Below are 25,413 nucleotides of genomic sequence, written 5' to 3'. Positions count from 1 at the left end.
ATACAATCCTCCGGTGTCCAGGATTTCCAGATATTCTGGCATTCCTTCCGGCTGGCTTGGGTTTCACACTTGGCCTGGTCTTCCTGACAGTGCGGATCTCTACACTGTCAGTATGGTTAAGATATGGAATTGCTCCACTCTGGTATCCAGTTCATCCTTTGGAGTGTTTTCTTGATTATGCCTCCATTTGTCCTCCCCAGGGACTCCTTGGGAGTAAGTAGTGGTTCTTCGTTACCTCCGGGGACAGTCAATGGAACCGCTGGTTGTGATAGCCATTACATGGTCTATTGCTTAGGCTCTCTCTTTCTCTCAGGGTGTTTATATCAACCAGGAGAGTGTCTGAATTGGGAGCGTTCTCATGTGGCTCCCTCTTCTGGAGGGCATCATGTCAGGGTGGGAGTTGCTCTCGCCCTGTGTTTCTTCTTAGTGGTTTTCAGGTTCCATATTATTCTGGAACTTATGGTACGGCCATTCTGTCCCCAGTCCTCTCGGCTGGTGTGGCCTCATTGACTGTGGTCTGGCCTCTTTTTGGATTTATGTGATCCGTTCAGGTTCCTTACGGAAATCGGACTCCTTATTGGTGGTCTGAGATTTCTGGTTTTCACAGGAAAGGATGGCCGGCCTATAACCAAATGTTGGCTGGATGGCCTCGTAGGTCTTCCTCAGGGGCCTACCCATGGGTAGGCCTTCCTGTTGTTGATGCTTGTTTTTTCTCGGGCCATGTGACCCTTGTGTGCGGCTCGCTGTGGCGCCTCGGCTGTTTTGCCTTACTAGGTGGCCACGTGGTCTTCTGTCCACACCTTTTTAAGGTTCTAGGCATTGGTTTCCTTTGCCTCTCAGGATGCTTCCTTTTTGGCGACGGATTCTCCTCTCAGCACAGGAGCGTCCCCACCCTTGGTTGAACTGCTTTGGGACATCCCCAAGATCAACCCTGTGGACCCCCTATGGACCCTGAAGTAGAAAACAAGAGATATGGTAAGAACTTACCTTTGTTATCTCTGTTTCTACGAAGTCCATAGGGTCCACAGGGCGCCCGCCCTGACGCACCTGGCTTCATATGGGCTGTGTGGCTGGTCACCGGTTTTCCGTCTCCCATTTCTGTGAGTATGGTTATTGAGTGTTCCAGTTTTCTCTCTCTTTTTCTCTCCTCCTCCGGCCTTTGGCTACTTACAAACTGAGGTGCCTCTGGCTTGGGGGTGGGGTTATAGGGAGAGTGGACCCAGTGCATCCTGGGAGCTAAAAGCTTTAACTGCGTGGTGCCCGGATTTGGTTCCCAACCTATACCCAAGGTCAACCCTGTGGACCCTATGGACTTCGTAGAAACAGAGATAACAAAGGTAAGTTCTTACCATATCTCTTGTTTTAGCAGTCTAACACGTCTTATCCAGCAGTAACTGACTGTGAATAAAGCTGTAATAAGCAACTGCGAGGCAGGGAGAGTTGGGCTTTATTACATAGTACAAGTATGCTTATTAGATCGCCCCTATCCTTCCTCCATCCCTTAGTTCACATTAGAGGTTTAAGTACGTCAGGTTCCAGCAGCAGGTTAGATTACCGCAGTGGTTCTCAAACTCAGTCCTCAGGACCCCACAGAGGTCACGTTTACAGGTCACCCAGCAGGAGCACAGGTGTAATCATTACTCAGTGACACATTTCCCAGGTCACCCAGCAGGAGCACAGGTGTAATCATTACTCAGTGACACATTTCCCAGGTCACCCAGCAGGAGCACAGGTGTATTCAGTACTCACTGACACACTTTCCAGGTCACCTAGAAGGTGTATTCATGACACATTTTCCAGGTCACATAACAGGTGCACAGGTGTATTCATTACTCATTGACACATTTATTCTTCAGGGTCTATAGGGGATCCACAGGGATACCATGGGGTGTGTGTGGTTGGAGTTATACGGGCACCCAACAGTTAAGCTTTAGCTCCCCAGATGCCCCGGGCCTCCTCCATATATACTCCAGCCACAGACAGTTTTTTCTCAGGTCCAGGGGTCCATGTATCCACCTTCGATATGGTGGAATACGCCCAGTTCCACTCCAGGCCCCTTCAACAACTGATTCCCTCCTGGTAGAACAGACAGTATCATCTGATCCGGTCTCAGATGATCCTCCTCTCTCAGGAGGTTCAGCTCTCCCTCTCATGGTGGCTACAGATATCCCATCTGGACAAGGGTCGCCCCTTCTAGATCCCAGACTGGGAACTTCTCACGACAGATGCCAACCTTCGCGGATGGAGCATGGTAATCGGTTATCATACCTTTCAGGGACGGTGGACAACTCAGGAAAGTCGTCTGCCCATAAACATTCTGGAGCTTTGAGCAGTGTACAGAGCACTCACTCAGGCGCAAGATCTTCTCCGGGGCAGGCCGGTCCAGACAACGTAACTGTGGTAGCGTACCGCAACCATCAGGGTGGCACGCAAAGTCGGACAGCCATGTGAGAAGTGGCAAACATTCTGGTCTGGGCCGAAGGTCATCTCCCGGCAATCTTGGCAGTGTTCCTTCCCAAAGTTCTCAACTGGGAAGTGAACTTCCTAAGCCATCAGCATACGCATGCCGGAGAGTAGGCTCTCCACCTGGATGTGTTTCAACTCCTGGTGGACAAGTGGGGTCTGCCAGACATAGACCTCATGGCCTCACATCACAACCACAAGGTTTCCAGGTACTGGTCCAGGACCAGAGACCCCTCAGCCACCTTCGCGGATGTCCTGACAGTGAGGTGGGACTTCAATCTCTCATAACTCTTTCCTCTGATCTCGCTCATCCAGAGGGTACTTCGAAAGTTCAAGCAAGAAGGCGGCATGGTGACATTCCCAGCCTGGCCCAGGTGACATTGGCTACGGAGTCTCTCCATAGACATTCCCTTTCCACTACGGCAGGACCTGTTGACGCAGGGCGCTTGCCTGCACCCGGACCTACCTAGTCTGTCTTTGACGGCGTGGATCTTGAGTCTTCCCTCTTAAAGAGCCAAGGGTTTCTCCTCCTCTGTGGTCCAGATGATGCTCAGTGCGGGTAAGCCTGCCACAGCCTGCTTGTATTACAGCGTTTGGCACTCCTATTTTCCTTGGTTCTCCGGGCACTACAGGCTCCTCCATTTGAACCTTTGGACTCAGTAGACCTCAGAGTAACAGCGCAGACGCTCTTTCTCCTTCCTATCTCCTCTGCCTGCAGGGTGTCTGATTTAGCAGCACTCACCTGTCGCTCACCATTTTTGATCTTTCATCCGGACAGAGCTATCCTCCGTACCAGGGCTGTGTACCTCTCTAAAGTGGTATCCCGGTTCCATTTGAATGAAAAAATTGTAGTTCCGGCCTGCCAGTCCTCGGACCTCCCTGCAGGTGAAGCTTCCTTGGATGTGGTTTATGCTCTTTAGATCTACGTGGATCGTACTAATTCCTTGAGGAGATCAGGTTATCTTTTTGTATTGTATGGCTCTCACAAGCGAGGCTGGCCAGCTAACAAACAGACTCTGGTTCGTTGGCTCCGCATGACAATCTCTCAGGCCTACATGCAAGCTAATCTTCCTGTTCCAAACAGGGTGACAGTACATTCTAGTCGGTCTGTGGGACCCTCGTGGGCGGTTCGGCGTAGCGCTTCTGCTGAACAATTGTGCAAGGCGGCCACGTGGTCTTACGTCCACACCTTTCTCAGATTCTATGCCTTTGATACCTTTGCCTCTCAGGATGCTTCCTTTGGGCGTCGGATTCTCCTTTCTGCTCCGGAGCGTCCCCGCCCTTGGGATAACTGCTATGGAACATCTCTATGGTATCCCTGTGGATCCCCTATTGACCCTGAAAAAGAAATTAAGAGTTATGATAGACTTACATTTTGTTAACTATATTTATTCAAAGTCTGTAGGATCCACAGGGCACCCACCCTGACACACCTGGCCTCTTTGGGTATTTTCTCTCTTGGTCACTGATTTCTTCATCTTCTGGGAGAGTTTCTTGAGAATAATGTTCTTCCTTCTCCTCTTTCCTGCCGCTGCCATGAAATTGTTTACAAAACTGTCTGCCTGTAGCTGGGGACGGGCGGGGTATATGTGGGGGAAGCCCGGGGCATCCTGGGAGCGAAAGCTTAACTGTTTGGTGCCTGAATCACTCCAACCACACCCCCCCCCCCCCCATGGTGTCCCTGTGGATCCTATGTACTTCGAAGAAAGAGTTAACAAAGGTAAGTCTACAATAACTCTTAATTTTTCATCAGGCCAGAGCAGGCGCACAGGTGTATCCATTACTCACTGACACATTTCCCAGGTCACCCAGCAGACATTTATACTGAGTGCTGCCACACCTGATCTCTATGGTAGTAAGACATTTATACTGAGTGCGGCCACACCAGATCTCTATGGTAGTAAGACATTTATACTGAGTGCGGCCACACCTGATCTCTATGGTAGTAAGACATTTATACTGAGTGCGGCCACACCAGATCTCTATGGTAGTAAGACATTTATACTGAGTGCGGCCGAACCTGATCTCTATGGTAGTAAGACATTTATACTGAGTGCGGCCACACCAGATCTGTATGGTAGTAAGACATTTATACTGAGTGCGGCCACACCAGATCTCTATGGTAGTAAGACATTTATACTGAGTGCGGCCGAACCTGATCTCTATGGTAGTAAGACATTTATACTGAGTGCGGCCACACCTGATCTCTATGGTAGTAAGACATTTATACTGAGTGCGGCCACATCAGATCTCTATGGTAGTAAGACATTTATACTGAGTTCGGCCACACCAGATCTCTATGGTAGTAAGACATTTATACTGAGTTCGGCCACACCAGATCTCTATGGTAGTAAGACATTTATACTAGGGGTGAGCGGGTTCGGATTTCTGAAATCCGAGCCCCCCCGATCTGAGTCCGATCCGAATCAGGCTCGACTTTTCCCGCCTGACTCGGATCTGAAATCGAGGCAAAACGTCATCATCCCGCCTTCCGAGTCTCGCGGGTTTTGGAACCTATATAAGGTACCCGCGTCGGCGCCATTTTCTCACTCGGCTGTGGACAGTGAAGAGGGAGGGTGGGAGTTAGGGCTGTGTAGTGTAGTGTAGTGTAGTGCTGCTGTTGTCCACTACTTCAAAGTCCATAGGGGCTGGCTGGACTGTGTTGTGCAGTCAGTTCTCCATAGGGGCTGTGTCCACTCCAAAGTCCTGTGCAGTGTCCCAGTCCTAAAGGGGTGCTGTAGTGTTGTCCAGGGGGTGCTCTGTCCATCAGGGGTGCTCCCCCCAAGTGCTAAAAAAATAATATATTTTCTGTGTTTGTGAATTGTGTGTGCAGTAGCCGCACGTGCATCAACAAAGTAGTGCCAAGCGTGCGCCTGTGTCATAAGTAAAGGGCCGGCTGGCTTGACCGTTAAAGGGTGCTGTAACCCCCGAAAGTACAGTCCAGTCCAAACCAAAAAAAATATATATTTTCTGTGTTTGTGACTTGTGTGCACTGTGGCTGCACGTGCATCAACAAAGGAGCAGCGCCAAGCGTGCGCCTGTGTCCCATAAGTAAAGAGCCGGCTGGCTCATTTCTTTAAGGGTGGTGTAACCCACAAAGTGCACTACTCTCCAGCAAAAATAAAAAAATATTTTCTGTGTTTGTGTGCGCTTTAGCCGCACGTATATATCAATATAACATAAATGGAGGACCAAACTTTCTCCGATAAAAATAAAATAGGGAAAGATCAAGAACCACTTCCTCCTAGTGCTGTTGCTGCTGCTGGGAGTTGTTCATCATCCCAGAGAGGAAGTAGGAACATCACTACTTTTACTTAACAATTGACCCTCCAACAGTCCCTAGCGATGAGGATGAAGTACGACAGTAGTCATCCTGAAGCAAAACGTATAACTGAGGCCTTGACTGCTATGTTGGTGTTAGATGTGCGTCCGGTATCCGCCATTAGTGCAGTGGGATTTAGACAATTGATGGAGGTAGTGTGTCCTCGGTTCCAAATCCCGTCTAGGTTCCACCTGCATCCTCAAAGCAGCAGCGACAAGCGTGCGTCTGTCTGTTAAAGGGTGGTGACACCCTCAAAGTGCGCTCCACAAACAATAAAAATATTCTTTTTTTTTCTGTCTTTGTGAAATGTGTGGGCTGTAGCCGCACCTGCATCCTTAAAGCAGCAGCGACAAGCGTGCGTCTGTCTGTTAAAGGGTGTTGTAACTCTCAAAGTGCTCCAAAAAATAAAAAAATTTTTTTAATGTGTTTGTGACTTGTGTGCGATGTAGCCGCACTTGCATCCTCAAAGCAGCAGCGAAAAGCGTGCGTCTGTCTGTTAAAGGGTGGTGACACCCTCAAAGTGTGCTACACAAACAATAAAAATATTCTTCTTTTTTCTGTCTTTGTGAATTGTGTGGGCTGTAGCCGCACCTGCATCCTTAAAGCAGCAGCGACTAGCGTGCGTCTGTCTGTTAAAGGGTGGTGACACCCTCAAAGTGTGCTACACAAACAATAAAAATATTCTTCTTCTTTTTTCTGTCTTTGTGAATTGTGTGGGCTGTAGCCGCACTTGCATCCTCAAAGCAGCAGCGACAAGCGTGCGTCTGTCTGTTAAAGGGTGGTGTAACCCTCAAAGTGCGCTCCACAAACAATAAAAATATTCTTTTTTTTTTTCTGTCTTTGTGAATTGTGTGGGCTGTAGCCGCACCTGCATCCTTAAAGCAGCAGCGACAAGCGTGCGTCTGTCTGTTAAAGGGTGGTGACACCCTCAAAGTGTGCTACACAAACAATAAAAATATTCTTCTTCTTTTTTCTGTCTTTGTGAAATGTGTGGGCTGTAGCCGCACCTGCATCCTTAAAGCAGCAGCGACAAGCGTGCGTCTGTCTGTTAAAGGGTGGTGACACCCTCAAAGTGTGCTACACAAACAATAAAAATATTCTTCTTCTTTTTTCTGTCTTTGTGAATTGTGTGGGCTGTAGCCGCACCTGCATCCTTAAAGCAGCAGCGACAAGCGTGCGTCTGTCTGTTAAAGGGTGGTGACACCCTCAAAGTGTGCTACACAAACAATTAAAATATTGTTCTCTTTTTTTCGGTCTTTGTGAAATGTGTGGGCTGTAGCCGCACCTGCATCCTTAAAGCAGCAGCGACAAGCGTGCGTCTGTCTGTTAAAGGGTGGTGTAACTCTCAAAGTGCTCCAAAAAATAAAAAACTATTTTTTTTCTGTCTTTGTGAATTGTGTGGGCTGTAGAGCCGCACCTGCATCCTTAAAGCAGCAGCGACAAGCGTGCGTCTGTCTGTTAAAGGGTGGTGACACCCTCAAAGTGTGCTACACAAACAATAAAAATATTCTTCTTCTTTTTTCTGTCTTTGTGAATTGTGTGGGCTGTAGCCGCACTTGCATCCTCAAAGCAGCAGCGACAAGCGTGCGTCTGTCTGTTAAAGGGTGGTGTAACCCTCAAAGTGCGCTCCACAAACAATAAAAATATTCTTTTTTTTTTTTCTGTCTTTGTGAATTGTGTGGGCTGTAGCCGCACTTGCATCCTCAAAGCAGCAGCGACAAGCGTGCGTCTGTCTGTTAAAGGATTACATCGGTGACAGCATCCAAGTAGGCATGTCAGACAGTCCGTACCTGTACTGGCAGGAAAAAGAAGCAATTTGGAGGTCCCTGTACAAACTTGCTCTATTTTACCTGAGTTGCCCCCCCTCCAGTGTGTACTCCGAAAGAGTGTTTAGTGCAGCCGGGAACCTTGTCAGCGAAAGGCGTAGGAGGTTGCTTCCACAAAATGTGGAGAAGATGATGTTCATAAAATGAATTATCAACTCTTCCAGGGAGACCAGCCTCCAGAACGTACAGAGGGACCTGTGGTTCCAGTAGGGACGAATTAATACTCTGTGAGGATGAGGATGTACACACTGAAGAGGGTGAGGAATCGGTGGATGAGGAGGATGAGGATGACATCTTGCCTCCGTAGAGCCAGTTTGTGCAGGGACAGATTAATTGCCAGCTTGTTTTGTGGGGGCCCAAACGAACCAATCATTTCAGCCACAGTTGTGTGGCAGACCCTGGCGCTGAAATGATTGGTTTGTTAAAGTGTGCATGTCCTGTTTATACAACATAAGGGTGGGTGGGAGGGCCCAAGGACAATTCCATCTTGCACTTCTTTTTTTTCTTTGCATTATGTACAGTTTGGGGGCTAGTTTTTCTAACTGCCATCCTGTCTGCCACTGCAGTTTAACGCCTAGATGGGTCACGTGTTTGTGCCGCCCACTCGTGTCGCTTAGCATAGTCATCCAGCTACCTCGGTGCAACCTTTTGGACATAAAAACACTATTGTGAGGTGTTCAGAATAGACTGGAAATGAGTGGAAATTAAGGTTATTGAGGTTAATAATAGCATAGGAGCAGAAAAACCCACAAATTCTGTGATTTTAGCTGTTTTTATGCTTTTTTTCAAAAAAATACAGATCCAAAACACAAAACCCAGAACCCAAAACACGGAAGGGTGGTTTTGGCAAAACCAATCCAGATCCAAAACCAAAACACAAAACACGAAAAGTGGCCGGTGCACACCCCTAATTTATACTGAGTGCGGCCACACCTGATCTCTATGGTAGTAAGACATTTATACTGAGTGCGGCCACACCAGATCTCTATGGTAGTAAGACATTTATACTGAGTGCGGCCACACCTGATCTCTATGGTAGTAAGACATTTATACTGAGTGCTGCCACACCTGATCTCTATGGTAGTAAGACATTTATACTGAGTGCTGCCACACCTGATCTCTATGGTAGTAAGACATTTATACTGAGTGCGTCCACACCAGATCTCTATGGTAGTAAGACATTTATACTGAGTGCGGCCACACCTGATCTCTATGGTAGTAAGACATTTATACTGAGTGCGGCCACACCAGATCTCTATGGTAGTAAGACATTTATACTGAGTGCGGCCACACCAGATCTCTATGGTAGTAAGACATTTATACTGAGTGCGGCCACACCTGATCTCTATGGTAGTAAGACATTTATACTGAGTGCGGCCACACCAGATCTCTATGGTAGTAAGACATTTATACTGAGTGCGGCCACACCTGATCTCTATGGTAGTAAGACATTTATACTGAGTGCGGCCACACCAGATCTCTATGGTAGTAAGACATTTATACTGAGTGCGGCCACACCTGATCTCTATGGTAGTAAGACATTTATACTGAGTGCGGCCACACCAGATCTCTATGGTAGTAAGACATTTATACTGAGTGCGGCCACACCAGATCTCTATGGTAGTAAGACATTTATACTGAGTGCGTCCACACCAGATCTCTATGGTAGTAAGACATTTATACTGAGTGCGGCCACACCTGATCTCTATGGTAGTAAGACATTTATACTGATTTTCCCCCGGATCTGAATTACTTAAGCATTTAGGACCTCATTCAGAGTCGGTCGAAGCGGCCGCACGGTCGTACGGGAAAAGGGGCCGGATATGCAAATGATTCCCTCGCAAGTTGCGTCCCTAAGTTGGGATCGGTAGCTGGCCGACCAAGGGGAGGAAGCGGCTGGAAGAACAAAAAATACGCCCCTTCTTGTATGCATTACACGTCATCTCCGGGCATATAAGGATTAATCGTGACCATCGGGAACCATCGGCACTGGTCGTAGAGCTTAAGGTTGACCATACCCTCTCTTAAGCTCTACGATCATGTCAGTGTAAAAACCTCCCATGTCACATGTGCCATGACGCTACTTTGTTAATTATGCACTCCCATAAACCGTATGCACGCCCATAAAACGCCGTCCGCATAATTAGGCACGCCTGCGTTCAGATCTCCACTCCCTCGTTTTCAAGCACCTTCCCCTGTTACCACCCACAAACGCCTCATCCTGTCACTCAAACTACCGACCTGGCTGTGTTCAAGGAGAGAGAAATTTCTGATCGTAGCGGCTAGTTTGCGCACGCGCATTGCGACCTTTATGCATGCGCAGTATAGCGAACATTGGTGGCGTACGACCGTGCGGCCGCTTCGACCGACTCTGAATGAGGTCCTTAATGCTAAGGAATAGTGAATCTGGACATTTGTATTAGCCTTGTATAATCTGATACAGTGAATGCCAGTTACCCCATTCTGTACTATAATCTGGATATGACATCATATCTGTAGTCCAGGATGACCTGTTCAGCAATGTCACTGACTTGTATTGTCCTCTTGCAGAGCTCATTCAAAGGAGACAGAGGTTCAGGTAAGAGATCTTGTCCGCACCATACATAGCTCCGCTCTGTGACTGTCCCCTCGCTTCAATCCTGCTCCTTCTCATGTTCTCTCAGATGGGAGAGGCCACAAGGAGAAGCTGGAGCTCATGGCTTCTTTTTCATTTTTCGGTAACGTCATGTCCATGGCGAGTGTTCAGCTGGCTGGAGCCAAGAGAGATGCCCTCTTACTCAGCTTCAAGGAGGCCAAGGTAAGCGTATCCTCACATATGGCCACCACTGGTGTAATGTCATCTCTGTGACTCATGTCTTGTAGCTGTCACCCTCTGCAACTGCGACATCTACTCGTATAACTGCCCCCACCATCGCTGATTCCATATAACTGCCCCCACCATCGCTGATTCCATATAACTGCCCCCACCATCGCTGATTCCGTGTAACAGCCCCCACTATCGCTGATTCCGTGTAACAGCCCCCACTATCGCTGATTCCGTGTAACAGCCCCCACTATCGCTGATTCCGTGTAACAGCCCCCACTATCGCTGATTCCGTGTAACAGCCCCCACTATCGCTGATTCCGTGTAACAGCCCCCACTATCGCTGATTCCGTGTAACAGCCCCCACTATCGCTGATTCCGTGTAACAGCCCCCACTATCGCTGATTCCGTGTAACAGCCCCCACTATCGCTGATTCCGTGTAACAGCCCCCACTATCGCTGATTCCGTGTAACAGCCCCCACTATCGCTGATTCCGTGTAACAGCCCCCACTATCGCTGATTCCGTGTAACAGCCCCCACTATCGCTGATTCCGTGTAACAGCCCCCACTATCGCTGATTCCGTGTAACAGCCCCCACTATCGCTGTTTCCTTGTAACAGCCCCCACTATCGCTGATTCCGTGCAACAGCCCCCACTATCGCTGATTCCGTGCAACAGCCCCCACTATCGCTGATTCCGTGCAACAGCCCCCACTATCACTGATTCCGTGCAACAGCCCCCACTATCGCTGATTCCGTGCAACAGCCCCCACTATCGCTGATTCCGTGCAACAGCCCCCACTATCGCTGATTCCGTGCAACAGCCCCCACTATCGCTGATTCCGTGCAACAGCCCCCACTATCGCTGATTCCGTGCAACAGCCCCCACTATCGCTGATTCCGTGCAACAGCCCCCACTATCGCTGATTCCGTGCAACAGCCCCCACTATCGCTGATTCCGTGCAACAGCCCCCACTATCGCTGATTCCGTGCAACAGCCCCCACTATCGCTGATTCCGTGCAACAGCCCCCACTATCGCTGATTCCGTGCAACAGCCCCCACTATCGCTGATTCCGTGCAACAGCCCCCACTATCGCTGATTCCGTGCAACAGCCCCCACTATCGCTGATTCCGTGCAACAGCCCCCACTATCGCTGATTCCGTGCAACAGCCCCCACTATCGCTGATTCCGTGCAACAGCCCCCACTATCGCTGATTCCGTGCAACAGCCCCCACTATCGCTGATTCCGTGCAACAGCCCCCACTATCGCTGATTCCGTGCAACAGCCCCCACTATCGCTGATTCCGTGCAACAGCCCCCACTATCGCTGATTCCGTGCAACAGCCCCCACTATCGCTGATTCCGTGCAACAGCCCCCACTATCGCTGATTCCGTGCAACAGCCCCCACTATCGCTGATTCCGTGCAACAGCCCCCACTATCGCTGATTCCGTGCAACAGCCCCCACTATCGCTGATTCCGTGCAACAGCCCCCACTATCGCTGATTCCGTGCAACAGCCCCCACTATCGCTGATTCCGTGCAACAGCCCCCACTATCGCTGATTCCGTGCAACAGCCCCCACTATCGCTGATTCCGTGCAACAGCCCCCACTATCGCTGATTCCGTGCAACAGCCCCCACTATCGCTGATTCCGTGCAACAGCCCCCACTATCGCTGATTCCGTGCAACAGCCCCCACTATCGCTGATTCCGTGCAACAGCCCCCACTATCGCTGATTCCGTGCAACAGCCCCCACTATCGCTGATTCCGTGCAACAGCCCCCACTATCGCTGATTCCGTGCAACAGCCCCCACTATCGCTGATTCCGTGCAACAGCCCCCACTATCGCTGATTCCGTGCAACAGCCCCCACTATCGCTGATTCCGTGCAACAGCCCCCACTATCGCTGATTCCGTGCAACAGCCCCCACTATCGCTGATTCCGTGCAACAGCCCCCACTATCGCTGATTCCGTGCAACAGCCCCCACTATCGCTGATTCCGTGCAACAGCCCCCACTATCGCTGATTCCGTGCAACAGCCCCCACTATCGCTGATTCCGTGCAACAGCCCCCACTATCGCTGATTCCGTGCAACAGCCCCCACTATCGCTGATTCCGTGCAACAGCCCCCACTATCGCTGATTCCGTGCAACAGCCCCCACTATCGCTGATTCCGTGCAACAGCCCCCACTATCGCTGATTCCGTGCAACAGCCCCCACTATCGCTGATTCCGTGCAACAGCCCCCACTATCGCTGATTCCGTGCAACAGCCCCCACTATCGCTGATTCCGTGCAACAGCCCCCACTATCGCTGATTCCGTGCAACAGCCCCCACTATCGCTGATTCCGTGCAACAGCCCCCACTATCGCTGATTCCGTGCAACAGCCCCCACTATCGCTGATTCCGTGCAACAGCCCCCACTATCGCTGATTCCGTGCAACAGCCCCCACTATCGCTGATTCCGTGCAACAGCCCCCACTATCGCTGATTCCGTGCAACAGCCCCCACTATCGCTGATTCCGTGCAACAGCCCCCACTATCGCTGATTCCGTGCAACAGCCCCCACTATCGCTGATTCCGTGCAACAGCCCCCACTATCGCTGATTCCGTGCAACAGCCCCCACTATCGCTGATTCCGTGCAACAGCCCCCACTATCGCTGATTCCGTGCAACAGCCCCCACCATTGCTGATTCCACTCTTCTCCACCATCACTGATCCTATGTAACTTTCCAATCACTACCCATTGACGATCCCTTGTAATTGCCACCCCTCCCCCACCATCGCTAATGCCATGTTATGCGGGCCATACATTTAAGACCCAATTCCCTGTTCTTCCAGCACCAATCCTATTGGCGATCCGATGGGGAATCCAGGAAATTGAATATATTAAAGATTCTCAACTTGCTAATTACGACCGAAGAATAAGATTGTACAACATGTTGGATTTTTCCGACCCCTTGATCCCGGCATTCGTAAAATGGTTAATTGCCCACATTGCGGCTGGGACTATGGGCCCCATAACTTTCTGACCCCCAACCATTGCTGATCCCATGTAACTGCCCCCAGCATGGCTGATCCAAACAAAACTCTTCCTCTATGTCGCGGACCCCATGTAACTTATGCAGTGCTGGAATGTCCCCATAATGTTCCACTCCTTCCTCCCCAGCTGTCCGTGGTAGAATATGATCCTGGAACACATGATCTGAAGACTCTGTCCCTGCATTACTTTGAGGAGCCTGAGCTGCGGGTATGTGCAGGACTACTAACCCAAGACTAGACAATGTGCAGTGTAGCTACATGGGGGGAAATGATGGCAGACACTGCTGTGTGGTCTGTAGCTGCATGGGGAGAATGATGATGGCAGACACTGTGCTGTGTGGTCTGTAGCTACATGGGAAATGATGATGGCAGACACTGTGCTGTGTGATCTGTAGCTACATGGGGGGAAATGATGGCAGACAATATGCTGTATGGAGGGAAATGATGATGGTAGATAATGTGCTGTGTGGTCTGTAGCTACATGGGGGGAATTGATGATGGCAGACACTGTGCTGTGTGGTTTGTAGCTACATGGGGGGAAATGATGGCAGATAATGTGCTGTGTGGTCGGTAGCTGTATGGGGGGAATTGATGATGGCAGACACTGTGCTGTGTGGTCGGTAGCTGTATGGGGGGAAATGATGGCAGACACTGTGCTGTGTGGGGAGAATTGATGATGGCAGACACTGCTATGTGGTCTGTAGCTACATGGGGGGAAATGATGAAGGTAGACACTGTGCTGTGTGGTCTGTAGCTACATGGGGGGAAAAGATGATGGCAGACACTGCTGTGTGGTCTGTAGCTACATGGGGGGAAATGATGATGGCAGACACTGTGCTGTGTGGTCTGTAGCTACATGGGGGGAAATGATGGCAGACACTGTGCTGTGTGGTCTGTAGTTACATGGGGAAATGATGGCAGACACTGTGCTGTGTGGTCTGTAGCTACATGGGGGGAATGATGATGGCAGACACTGTGCTGTGTGGTCTGTAGCTATATAGGGGGAAATGATGATGGCAGACACTGCTGTGTGGTCTGTAGCTACATGGGGGGAAATGATGATGGCAGACACTGTGCTGTGTGGTCTGTAGTTACATGGGGGGAAATGATGATGGCAGACACTGCTGTGTGGTCTGTAGTTACATGGGGGGAAATGATGATGGCAGACACTGTGCTGTGTGGTCTGTAGTTACATGGGGGAAATGATGATGGCAGACACTGTGCTGTGTGGTCTGTAGCTACATGGGGGAAATGATGATGGCAGACACTGTGCTGTGTGGTCGGTAGCTGTATGGGGGGAAATGATGATGGCAGACACTGTGCTGTGTGGTCTGTAGTTACATGGGGGGAAATGATGATGGCAGACACTGTGCTGTGTGGTCTGTAGTTACATGGGGGAAATGATGATGGCAGACACTGTGCTGTGTGGTCTGTAGTTACATGGGGGAAATGATGATGGCAGACACTGTGCTGTATGGTCTGTAACTACATGGGGGAATGATGATGGCAGGCACTGTGCTGTGTGGTCTGTTGCTACATGGGGGGAAATGATGATGGCAGACACTGTGCTGTGTGGTCTTAAGCTACATGGGGGAATGATGATGGCAGACACTGTGCTGTGTGGTCTGTAGCTACATGGAGGGAAATGATGATGGCAGACACTGTGCTGTGTGGTCTTTAGCTACATGGAGGAATGATGATGGCAGACACTGTGCTGTGTGGTCGGTAGCTGTGTGGGAGGAATTGATGATGGCAGACACTGCTGTGTGGTCGGTAGCTGTATGGGGGGAATTGATGATGGCAGACACTGTGCTGTGTGGGGGAATTGATGATGGCAGACACTGTGCTGTGTGGGGGGAATTGATGATGGCAGACACTGTGCTGTGTGGTCGGTAGCTGTATGGGGGAAATGATGATGGCAGACACTGTGCTGTGTGGTTTGTAGCTACATGGGGGAATTGATGGCAGATAATGTGCTGTGTGGTCGGTAGCTGTATGGGGGGAATTGATGATGGCAGACACTGCTGTGTGGTCGGTAGCTGTATGGGGGGAAATTATGGCAGACACTGTGCTGTGTGGGGGGAATTGATGATGGCAGACACTGTGCTGTGTGGTCTGTAGCTACATGGGGGAAATGATGATGGCAGACACTGTGCTGTGTGGTCGGTAGCTGTATTGGGGGAATTGATGATGGCAGACACTGTGCTGTGTGGTCGGTAGCTGTATGGGGGAAATGATGGCAGACACTGCTGTGTGGGGGGAATTGATGATGGCAGACACTGTGCTGTGTGGTCTATAGCTACATGGGGGGAAATGATGATGGCAGACACTGTGCTGTGTGGTCGGTAGCTACATTGGGGGAAATGATGATGGCAGACACTGTGCTGTGTGGTCTGTAGCTACATGGGGGGAATGATGATGGCAGACACTGTGCTGTGTGGGGGGGAAATGATGATGGCAGACACTGTGCTGTGTGGGGGGAATTGATGATGGCAGACACTGTGCTGTATGGGGGGAAATGATGATGGCAGACACTGTGCTGTGTGGTCTTTAGCTACATGGGGGAATGATGATGGCAGACACTGCTGTGTGGGCGGTAGCTGTGTGGGGAGAATGATGATGGCAGACACTGTGCTGTGTGGTCGGTAGCTGTATGGGGGGAAATGATGATGGCAGACACTGTGCTGTATGAGGGGAAATGATGATGGCAGACACTGTGCTGTGTGGTCGGTAGCTGTATTGGGGGAATTGATGATGGCAGACACTGTGCTGTGTGGTCGGTAGCTGTATAGGGGGAATTGATGATGGCAGACACTGTGCTGTGTGGTCGGTAGCTGTATGGGGGGAAATGATGATGGCAGACACTGTGCTGTGTGGTCGGTAGCTGTATGGGGGGAATTGATGATGGCAGACACTGTGCTGTGTGGTCGGTAGCTGTATGGGGGGAATTGATGATGCAGACACTGTGCTGTGTGGTCGGTAGCAGTATGGGGGGAAATGATGATGACAGACACTGTGCTGTGTGGGGGGAAATGATGATGGCAGACACCGTGCTGTGTGGTATAATCTAGTTTTCTCTTTTCTCAGGACGGCTTTGTGCAGAATGTTCACATACCCAAAGTTCGGGTGGATCCCAGCGGGCGATGTGCGGTCATGCTGATATATGGCACTAGACTGGTGGTACTACCTTTCCGCAGGGACACCCTGGCAGAAGAGCATGAAGGACTACTGGCAGAGGGGTAAGTAGCACATCTTTTATTTCTCCATATGAGCATCATGGAAGATGCAGGCTTGGATCACGTATAGCGTCAGCATTACTGCCTCGCTATTGCATTAGTAACAGTATATAATAACACAGATCTGAGAGGTAAGCGGGTGCTACAGGACAATGGTAGTTACATACTGTGGCCGGAGGCAGGCCACACGGGTTTAATGGCTGCCTCAGCACTGAAGGGATTAACCCTCATGCCATTGCGCCATTTTTAAAAGGACAGTGTAAAAGCACACTGCACATGGTTTATAATAAACTGTATTAAAGTATATATGTATTGCTGTAATGCACTGCAGCTGATCTGCAATGCATTAGTGCATGAAGCAACGTATATTTAATAGGCTATGCGCTATATTGTTTACATGTATATTTTGTAGAGAAAATGCACTTATAAGGAATGTATAAGCTGTGTTAGAAGGCTGTAGCTATAAGTGATATGGTTATGAGACCTTCTCACCTCCTGACATAGGAAGTGATATGTTAATCATCCTGACCTATGATAGTGGCCAGAGCCATTGTGTAACTAAGCTTTCTTTGTAGTGCATCCAAGTGACCTCTGGCTGGAAGGTCTCTGTGTGATGGTGTCATATAGCCAAACACTTCAGATACAGAACTTCTTTTTGAAAAGACAATTTGTTTTTAAGGAGATCCTTTTGGATGCCACTTCTAAAAGCTGAATGTGTTAAGGTTGGAAATGCCAAACTGATAAGGATGAATGTCATTTACTATTTCCTGTGATGTTATATCAACATTAGGAGACAGTATAATGTATGATAAATCAGTTTGTGTTGGTGGATTAGGAAGAGGAGGATATTGAGAGACTCCTTTGAAATGTAATATGTTGTTAATTTATGTTTTCTGAGCTAGAATGATTGGCTAGAGGGAACACAGGGTGGATTTGCCCCCCCTGTGATGTTGTGTGTAAGAAAGACATAAAAAGAGGGACTGTGAGCCCTGTATGTGTACAACCCTGTAACTTCTGTGTGGAGAAGAGCTGCTGATAAGATTCCTGTATGTGGTACATCTTTGTAAATCCTTTGTGGAGAATTGCTGTTTGATTTCTGTGTGATATTCCCCTTCAGACGGAAGGGAAGGTCTTCTTTAAGACATTGAGCAAATAAACACCGTTTGCCTTTACCAATTGACTCAATCCTGCGACCAACAGAATTGCGCCAAAACGCTATTCCGTTCTCCTGCTGTTCTGGGTAAGAGCTCCGTGTCTCCAAGTTCAAGCTCTCTGCCAAGCTACCGTGCAGACCTGGTCCATTGCGAGGGATCAGGTGGGAACAGCCGACACCAAACAGGAGGTGTGTCCGCAGTTAGTCAAACGCATACGCAGCAGAAGCGGTTCCAGGTTCTGAGGCAGGAGCCTGAGTGTACCTAATAAGCGGTTCCAAACGCCGATGGTAGAGTTTGGTGGTGGCAGCATCGTTAAACGCCCACGGGGCAGTGGGCGGAGTCAGTGACAGGCGGTCACTGACGGTGATTGGGATTTCGAAAGCGCTAACCCGTGACCAGGGACGGCCTAGGCAAAAGGCGTCCGGTCACACATACAGTCTGGTTACTATGGTACAATGTATGTGTGGTGTAGTGTTGCTAAGAATACACTACAGGGGAGGTGGTAATTGGGTAGTATACACTACAAGGGGGGTGGTAATTGGGTAGTATACACTTCAGGGGATGGTAATTGGGTAGTATACACTACAGGGGGTGGTAATTGGGTAGTATACACTACAGAGGGGTGGTAATTGGGTAGTATACACTACAGGGGGGTGGTAATTGGGTAGTATACACTACAGGGGGTGGTAATTGGGTAATATACACTACAGGAGATTATTAATTGGGTAGTATATACTACAGGGGGGTGGTAATTGGGTAGTATATACTACAGGGGGTGGTAATTGGGTAGTATACACTACAGGGGGTGGTAATTGGGTAGTATACACTACAGGGGGGTGGTAATTGGGTAGAATACACTACAGGCGGTGGTAATTGGCTAGTATACACTACAGGGGGGTGGTAATTGGGTAGAATACACTGCAGGGGTGGTAATTGGTTAGTATACACTACAGGGGGTGGTAATTGGGTAGAATACACTACAGGGGGTGGTAATTGGGTAGTATACACTACAGGGGGTGGTAATTGGGTAGTATACACTACAGGGGGTGGTAATTGGGTAGTATATACTACAGGGGTGGTAGTTGGGTAGAATACACTACAAGGGGTGGTAATTGGGTAGTATGAGCTGGTGCAGGTGCTGCTCAGTATCAGAGACTCTGTATGAGCTGGTGCAGTTGCTGCTCAGTATCAGAGACTCTGTGTGAGCTGGTGCAGATGCTGCTCAGTATAGTGTTCCCTCTAGCTCCGGCGGCAGGCAGGGCGCCGGAGCTAGAGAGGGCAATGTTGTGCGCTCGCCGAAGGCGCGCGCGCGCGTCCGAAAAGGGGGCGTGGTTACGAAAAGGGGGCCTGTCTATAAGACGCGTCCCCCTTTTCGTCATACTTGGGGGCGTGCCCGGCGCTTACGGACATGCCGGGCAGCCCCCAAGCGCTGCAGAAAGGGAGAATAGACGCCGGGCGCATGCGCCCGGCGTCTATTCCCCGGCGGTGACCGGGTCACCGCATGTTTGTCCACCCGCGGGACACTGCGTCCCGCGGGTGAGAACGGCTCCCGCAGGCTGTTAGGGCAGGGCGCTTTTTGCCCTCCTCCTGGAGGGCAGGGTGCTTTTTGCCCTCCAGAAGGAGGGCAGGGCGCCGCGCCCCGCTAAAACAGCCTAGCGGGAACACTATCAGTATCAGAGACTCTGTGTGTGAGCTGGTGCAGATTCTGCTCAGTATCAGAGACTGTGTGTGAGCTGGTGCAGATGCTGCTCAGTATCAGAGACTCTGTGTGAGCGGATGCAGATGCTGCTCAGTATCAGAGACTCTGAGCTGGTGTAGATGCTGCTCAGTATCAGACTCTGTGTGAGCTGGTGCAGATGCTGCTCAGTATCAGAGACTGTGTGAGCTGGTGCAGATGCTGCTCAGTATCAGAGACTGTGTGAGCTGGTGCAGATGCTGCTCAGTATCAGAGACTGTGTGAGCTGGTGCAGATGCTGCTCAGTATCAGAGACTGTGTGAGCGGATGCAGATGCTGCTCAGTATCAGAGACTCTGTGTGAGCTGGTGTAGATGCTGCTCAGTATCAGAGCCTGTGTGTGAGCTGGTGTAGATGCTGCTCAGTATCAGAGACTCTGTGTGAGCTGGTGCAGATGCTGCTCAGTATCAGAGACTCTGTGTGAGCGGATGCAGATGCTGCTCAGTATCAGAGACTCTGTGTGAGCTGGTGCAGATGCTGCTCAGTATCAGAGCCTGTGTGTGAGCTGCTGCAGATGTTGCTCAGTATCAGAGCCTGTGTTTGAGCTGGTGTAGATGCTGCTCAGTATCAGACTCTGTGTGAGCTGGTGCAGATGCTGCTCAGTATCAGACTCTGTGTGAGCTGGTGCAGATGCTGCTCAGTATCAGAGACTGTGCGTGAGCTGGTGCAGATGCTGCTCAGTATCAGACTCTGTGTGAGCTGGTGCAGATGTTGCTCAGTATCAGAGCCTGTGTGTGAGCTGGTGCAGATGCTGCTCAGTATCAGAGCCTGTGTGTGAGCTGGTGCAGATGCTGCTCAGTATCAGAGCCTGTGTGTGAGCTGGTGCAGATGTTGCTCAGTATCAGAGACTCTGTGTGTGAGCTGGTGCAGATGCTGCTCAGTATCAGAGCCTGTGTGTGAGCTGGTGCAGATGCTGCTCAGTATCAGAGCCTGTGTGTGAGCTGGTGCAGATGCTGCTCAGTATCAGAGCCTGTGTGTGAGCTGGTGCAGATGCTGCTCAGTATCAGAGACTGTGTGAGCTGCTGCAGATGCTGCTCAGTATCAGAGCCTGTGTGTGAGCTGGTGCAGATGCTGCTCAGTATCAGAGACTCTGTGTGAGCGGATGCAGATGCTGCTCAGTATCAGAGACTGTGTGTGAGCTGGTGCAGGTGCTGCTCAGTATCAGAGACTGTGTGTGAGCTGCTGCAGATGCTGCTCAGTATCAGAGACTCTGTGTGAGCTGGTGCAGATGCTGCTCAGTATCAGAGACTCTGTGTGAGCTGGTGCAGATGTTGCTCAGTATCAGAGACTGTGTGTGAGCTGGTGCAGGTGCTGCTCAGTATCAGAACCTGTGTGTGAGCTGGTGCAGATGCTGCTCAGTATCAGACTCTGTGTGAGCTGGTGCAGATGCTGCTCAGTATCAGAGACTCTGTGTGAGCTAGTGCAGATGCTGCTCAGTGTCAGAGCCTGTGTGTGAGCTGGTGCAGGTGCTGCTCAGTATCAGACTCTGTGTGAGCTGGTGCAGATGCTGCTCAGTATCAGAGACTCTGTGTGAGCTGGTGGAGATGTTGCTCAGTATCATAGCCTGTGTGTGAGCTGGTGTAGATGCTGCTCAGTATCAGAGACTCTGTGTGTGAGCTGGTGCAGGTGCTGCTCAGTATCAGACTCTGTGTGAGCTGGTGCAGATGCTGCTCAGTATCAGAGACTCTGCGTGAGCTGGTGCAGATGTTGCTCAGTATCAGAGCCTGTGTGTGAGCTGGTGTAGATGCTGCTCAGTATCAGAAACTCTGTGTGTGAGCTGGTGCAGATTCTGCTCAGTGTCAGAGACTCTGTGTGAGCTGGTGCAGATGCTGCTCAGTATCAGAGACTCTGTGTGTGAGCTGGTGTAGATGCTGCTCAGTATCAGAGACTCTGTGTGTGAGCTGGTGCAGATGCTGCTCAGTATCAGAGCCTGTGTGTGAGCTGGTGCAGATGCTGCTCAGTATCAAGCCTATGTGTGAGCTGGTGCAGATGCTGCTCAGTATCAGAGCCTGTGTGTGAGCTGGTGCAGATGCTGCTCAGTATCAGAGACTCTGTGTGAGCTGCTGCAGATGCTGCTCAGTATCAGAGCCTGTGTGTGAGCTGGTGCAGATGCTGCTCAGTATCAGAGACTCTGTGTGAGCGGATGCAGATGCTGCTCAGTATCAGAGACTGTGTGTGAGCTTGTGCAGGTGCTGCTCAGTATTAGAGACTGTGTGTGTGAGCTGGTGTAGGTGCTGCTCAGTATCAGAGACTGTGTGTGAGCGGGTGCAGATGCTGCTCAGTATCAGAGACTCTGTGTGAGCGGATGCAGATGCTGCTCAGTGTCAGAGACTGTGTGTGAGCTGGTGCAGGTGCTGCTCAGTATCAGAGACTGTGTGTGAGCTGCTGCAGATGCTGCTCAGTATCAGAGACTCTGTGTGAGCTGGTGCAGATGCTGCTCAGTATCAGAGACTCTGTGTGAGCTGGTGCAGATGCTGCTCAGTATCAGAGACTCTGTGTGAGCTGGTGCAGATGTTGCTCAGTATCAGAGACTGTGTGTGAGCTGGTGCAGGTGCTGCTCAGTATCAGAACCTGTGTGTGAGCTGGTGCAGATGCTGCTCAGTATCAGACTCTGTGTGAGCTGGTGCAGATGCTGCTCAGTATCAGAGACTCTGTGTGAGCTGGTGCAGATGCTGCTCAGTGTCAGAGCCTGTGTGTGAGCTGGTGCAGGTGCTGCTCAGTATCAGACTCTGTGTGAGCTGGTGCAGATGCTGCTCAGTATCAGAGACTCTGTGTGAGCTGGTGGAGATGTTGCTCAGTATCAGAGCCTGTGTGTGAGCTGGTGTAGATGCTGCTCAGTATCAGAGACTCTGTGTGTGAGCTGGTGCAGGTGCTGCTCAGTATCAGACTCTGTGTGAGCTGGTGCAGATGCTGCTCAGTATCAGAGACTCTGCGTGAGCTGGTGCAGATGTTGCTCAGTATCAGAGCCTGTGTGTGAGCTGGTGTAGATGCTGCTCAGTATCAGAGACTCTGTGTGTGAGCTGGTGCAGATTCTGCTCAGTGTCAGAGACTCTGTGTGAGCTGGTGCAGATGCTGCTCAGTATCAGAGACTCTGTGTGTGAGCTGGTGTAGATGCTGCTCAGTATCAGAGACTCTGTGTGAGCTGGTGCAGATGCTGCTCAGTATCAGAGCCTGTGTGTGAGCTGGTGCAGATTCTGCTCAGTATCAGAGCCTGTGTGTGAGCTGGTGCAGATGCTGCTCAGTATCAGAGCCTGTGTGTGAGCTGGTGCAGATGCTGCTCAGTATCAGAGACTCTGTGTGAACTGGTGCAGATGCTGCTCAGTATCAGAGCCTGTGTGTGAGCTGGTGCAGATGCTGCTCAGTATCAGAGACTCTGTGTGAGCGGATGCAGATGCTGCTCAGTATCAGAGACTGTGTGTGAGCTTGTGCAGGTGCTGCTCAGTATTAGAGACTGTGTGTGTGAGCTGGTGTAGGTGCTGCTCAGTATCAGAGACTGTGTGTGAGCGGGTGCAGATGCTGCTCAGTATCAGAGACTCTGTGTGAGCGGATGCAGATGCTGCTCAGTGTCAGAGACTGTGTGTGAGCTGGTGCAGGTGCTGCTCAGTATCAGAGACTGTGTGTGAGCTGCTGCAGATGCTGCTCAGTATCAGAGACTCTGTGTGAGCTGGTGCAGATGCTGCTCAGTATCAGAGACTCTGTGTGAGCTGGTGCAGATGCTGCTCAGTATCAGAGACTCTGTGTGAGCTGGTGTAGATGCTGCTCAGTATCAGAGACTCTGTGTGAGCTAGTGCAGATGCGGCTCAGTATCAGAGACTGTGTGTGTGAGCTGGTGCAGATTCTGCTCATTATCTATAATGTCCCCATACGTGGCCGGTGTATCCAGAGTGCGGCATTCCTTTAAAGTGGGAGGAGGGTCAAGTTCAACTGTGATTTTCTTACATGCCAGAGACATCGCCTCAGATTTGGCTTCAGACACATGTTGGCTGCAGCGTAGTGGTTCTGTTGTGGACGCTGGGGTGCGCACAGCGGTGTAGCAGTCGGGTACCAGTCCATTTGGCAGCGGAGGGTGAGGTAGCGGTCGGTGTTTAAAAAGCTGCAGGCAGCCGTGAAAAGGTTTATTTGGACAGGTGTGGAGCGGGAGCCTCTGACTGAGTTGCCTCAGTCCATCGAACCAGTACTAGAAGTCCTATTAAGTTTTATTGATAGGGTGTCACAAGGTTTCCCCTGCACCGTACAGTACTAAGAACATTATTGCATGAATAAATTAATAAGCAAGAAAGTCTTGTCTGTCTGTCTCCTTTATGCAAGGCCAGAGTTTTGGACCTAGCTCTACCAAACTTGTCAGGGTGGTGTAGATTGACCAGAATTAGGTTTTTTGCCTAGGTTTGAACTTCAACCCGAGCAACTTAGGGTATACCAGCTAGTACCGGTTGAGTCTCCCATATCCAAATATTCCAAAATACGGAAACATTTTGGCATGGCTGAGATAATGAAACCTTTGATTTTTGATGTACACAAACTTTGTCTAAGGCACAAATTATTAAAGATATTGTATAAAATGACCTGCAGGCTGTGTATAACATGTTTATGAAACATGAATGCATTATGTGTGTATATTTGGGTCCTATTTCCAAGATATGCAAATGTTCCAAAATACGTAATATTCCGTTATCCAAAATACCCCTAGTCCCAAGCATTTTGTATAAGGGAGACTCAAACTGTAGTAAATATATGGCCATAAACGCAATGATAAAACAGAAGACTTATAGAGGCAGCACTGATGGGTCACACGGGGAGGGATAGAGATAATCACTAGGGATTATAGAGGCAGCACTGATGGGTCACACGGGGAGGGATAGAGATAATCACTAGGGCTTATAGAGGCAGCACTGATGGGTCACACGGGGAGGGATAGAGATAATCACTAGGGTTTATAGAGGCAGCACTGACGGGTCACACGGGGAGGGATAGAGATAATCACTAGGGCTTATAGAGGCAGCACTGATGGGTCACACGGGGAGGGATAGAGATAATCACTAGGGATTATAGAGGCAGCACTGATGGGTCACACGGGGAGGGATAGAGATAATCACTAGGAATTATAGAGGCAGCACTGACTGGTTATATGTTGGTGAAATGGAGAGAGACTCGGTAAGGCTTGTAGAAGTAGCCCTAGATCAGAATAGAATGGTATTCTTCCGGAGGTAATCTTCTTTGATATCGTATCTCCCGTCATAATGGGTATGTGGAGAAAATAAAATAAAAAGGAGAAATGTGTAGAACCTTCTTTACAATTGGAAATCAGATACTCTGTTTGAAGACCAAATGTATCATACTCACTATAAAATATAGGAGAGTGACACTTATGAAAGGTATCTTTAATCCTGTGTAGAAAAAGGACACCCTTGGAGCTTCAATACCGGTGCTACCTCACCCAAAGTGTCCTAGGAATAAGGATGGGCGTACCCAACTCACTCTATTCTCATGCAGTAATAACTTCCAAAGGTTTATTTTATGAGTGGGCGTACCATACTCACTCTGCTACCATAGGATAACACTCTTAAAGGTATCTTTAGATCTCAAAAAAATATTCCTCATAGATCCTTCCGCTGGGATTAGTAAAAAACTTGCGGTGCTGTTGGAGAAATACCGAAGTAAGGGAATTTTAAAAGACAAAGAATGGCAATATATATTCATACCTAATCCGGCAATACCAGTCTTGTATACTCTCCCTAAAGTCCATTAAAACGCACAACACCCCCCAGGTAGACCCATTGTAGCGGGAACTGAGTCTGTTACAGCCAATCTATCCCAATATTTGGATCGCTCA

At 49.8% G+C, this 25,413-nt stretch overlaps 1 protein-coding gene across 1 annotated transcript in view; it reads left to right on the top strand.

Annotated features, from left to right (window-relative positions):
• CPSF1 (cleavage and polyadenylation specific factor 1) overlaps positions 1-25,413 on the top strand; it is a 264,399-nt gene that overhangs the window by 21,002 nt on the left and 217,984 nt on the right. Inside the window, exons 3-6 of the mRNA XM_088458900.1 lie at positions 10,162-10,189; positions 10,275-10,408; positions 13,587-13,667; positions 16,547-16,698. Coding sequence (XP_088315026.1) covers positions 10,162-10,189; positions 10,275-10,408; positions 13,587-13,667; positions 16,547-16,698 — 395 coding nt within the window. The remainder of the gene's footprint in view (positions 1-10,161; positions 10,190-10,274; positions 10,409-13,586; positions 13,668-16,546; positions 16,699-25,413) is intronic.

This window comes from Taudactylus pleione, unplaced genomic scaffold (genome assembly GCF_031769625.1).
Source record: "Taudactylus pleione unplaced genomic scaffold, aTauple2 ptg000863l, whole genome shotgun sequence".
NCBI classification, from domain to species: Eukaryota; Metazoa; Chordata; class Amphibia; order Anura; family Myobatrachidae; genus Taudactylus; species Taudactylus pleione.
This window is presented reverse-complemented; position numbering and strand designations above follow the sequence as displayed.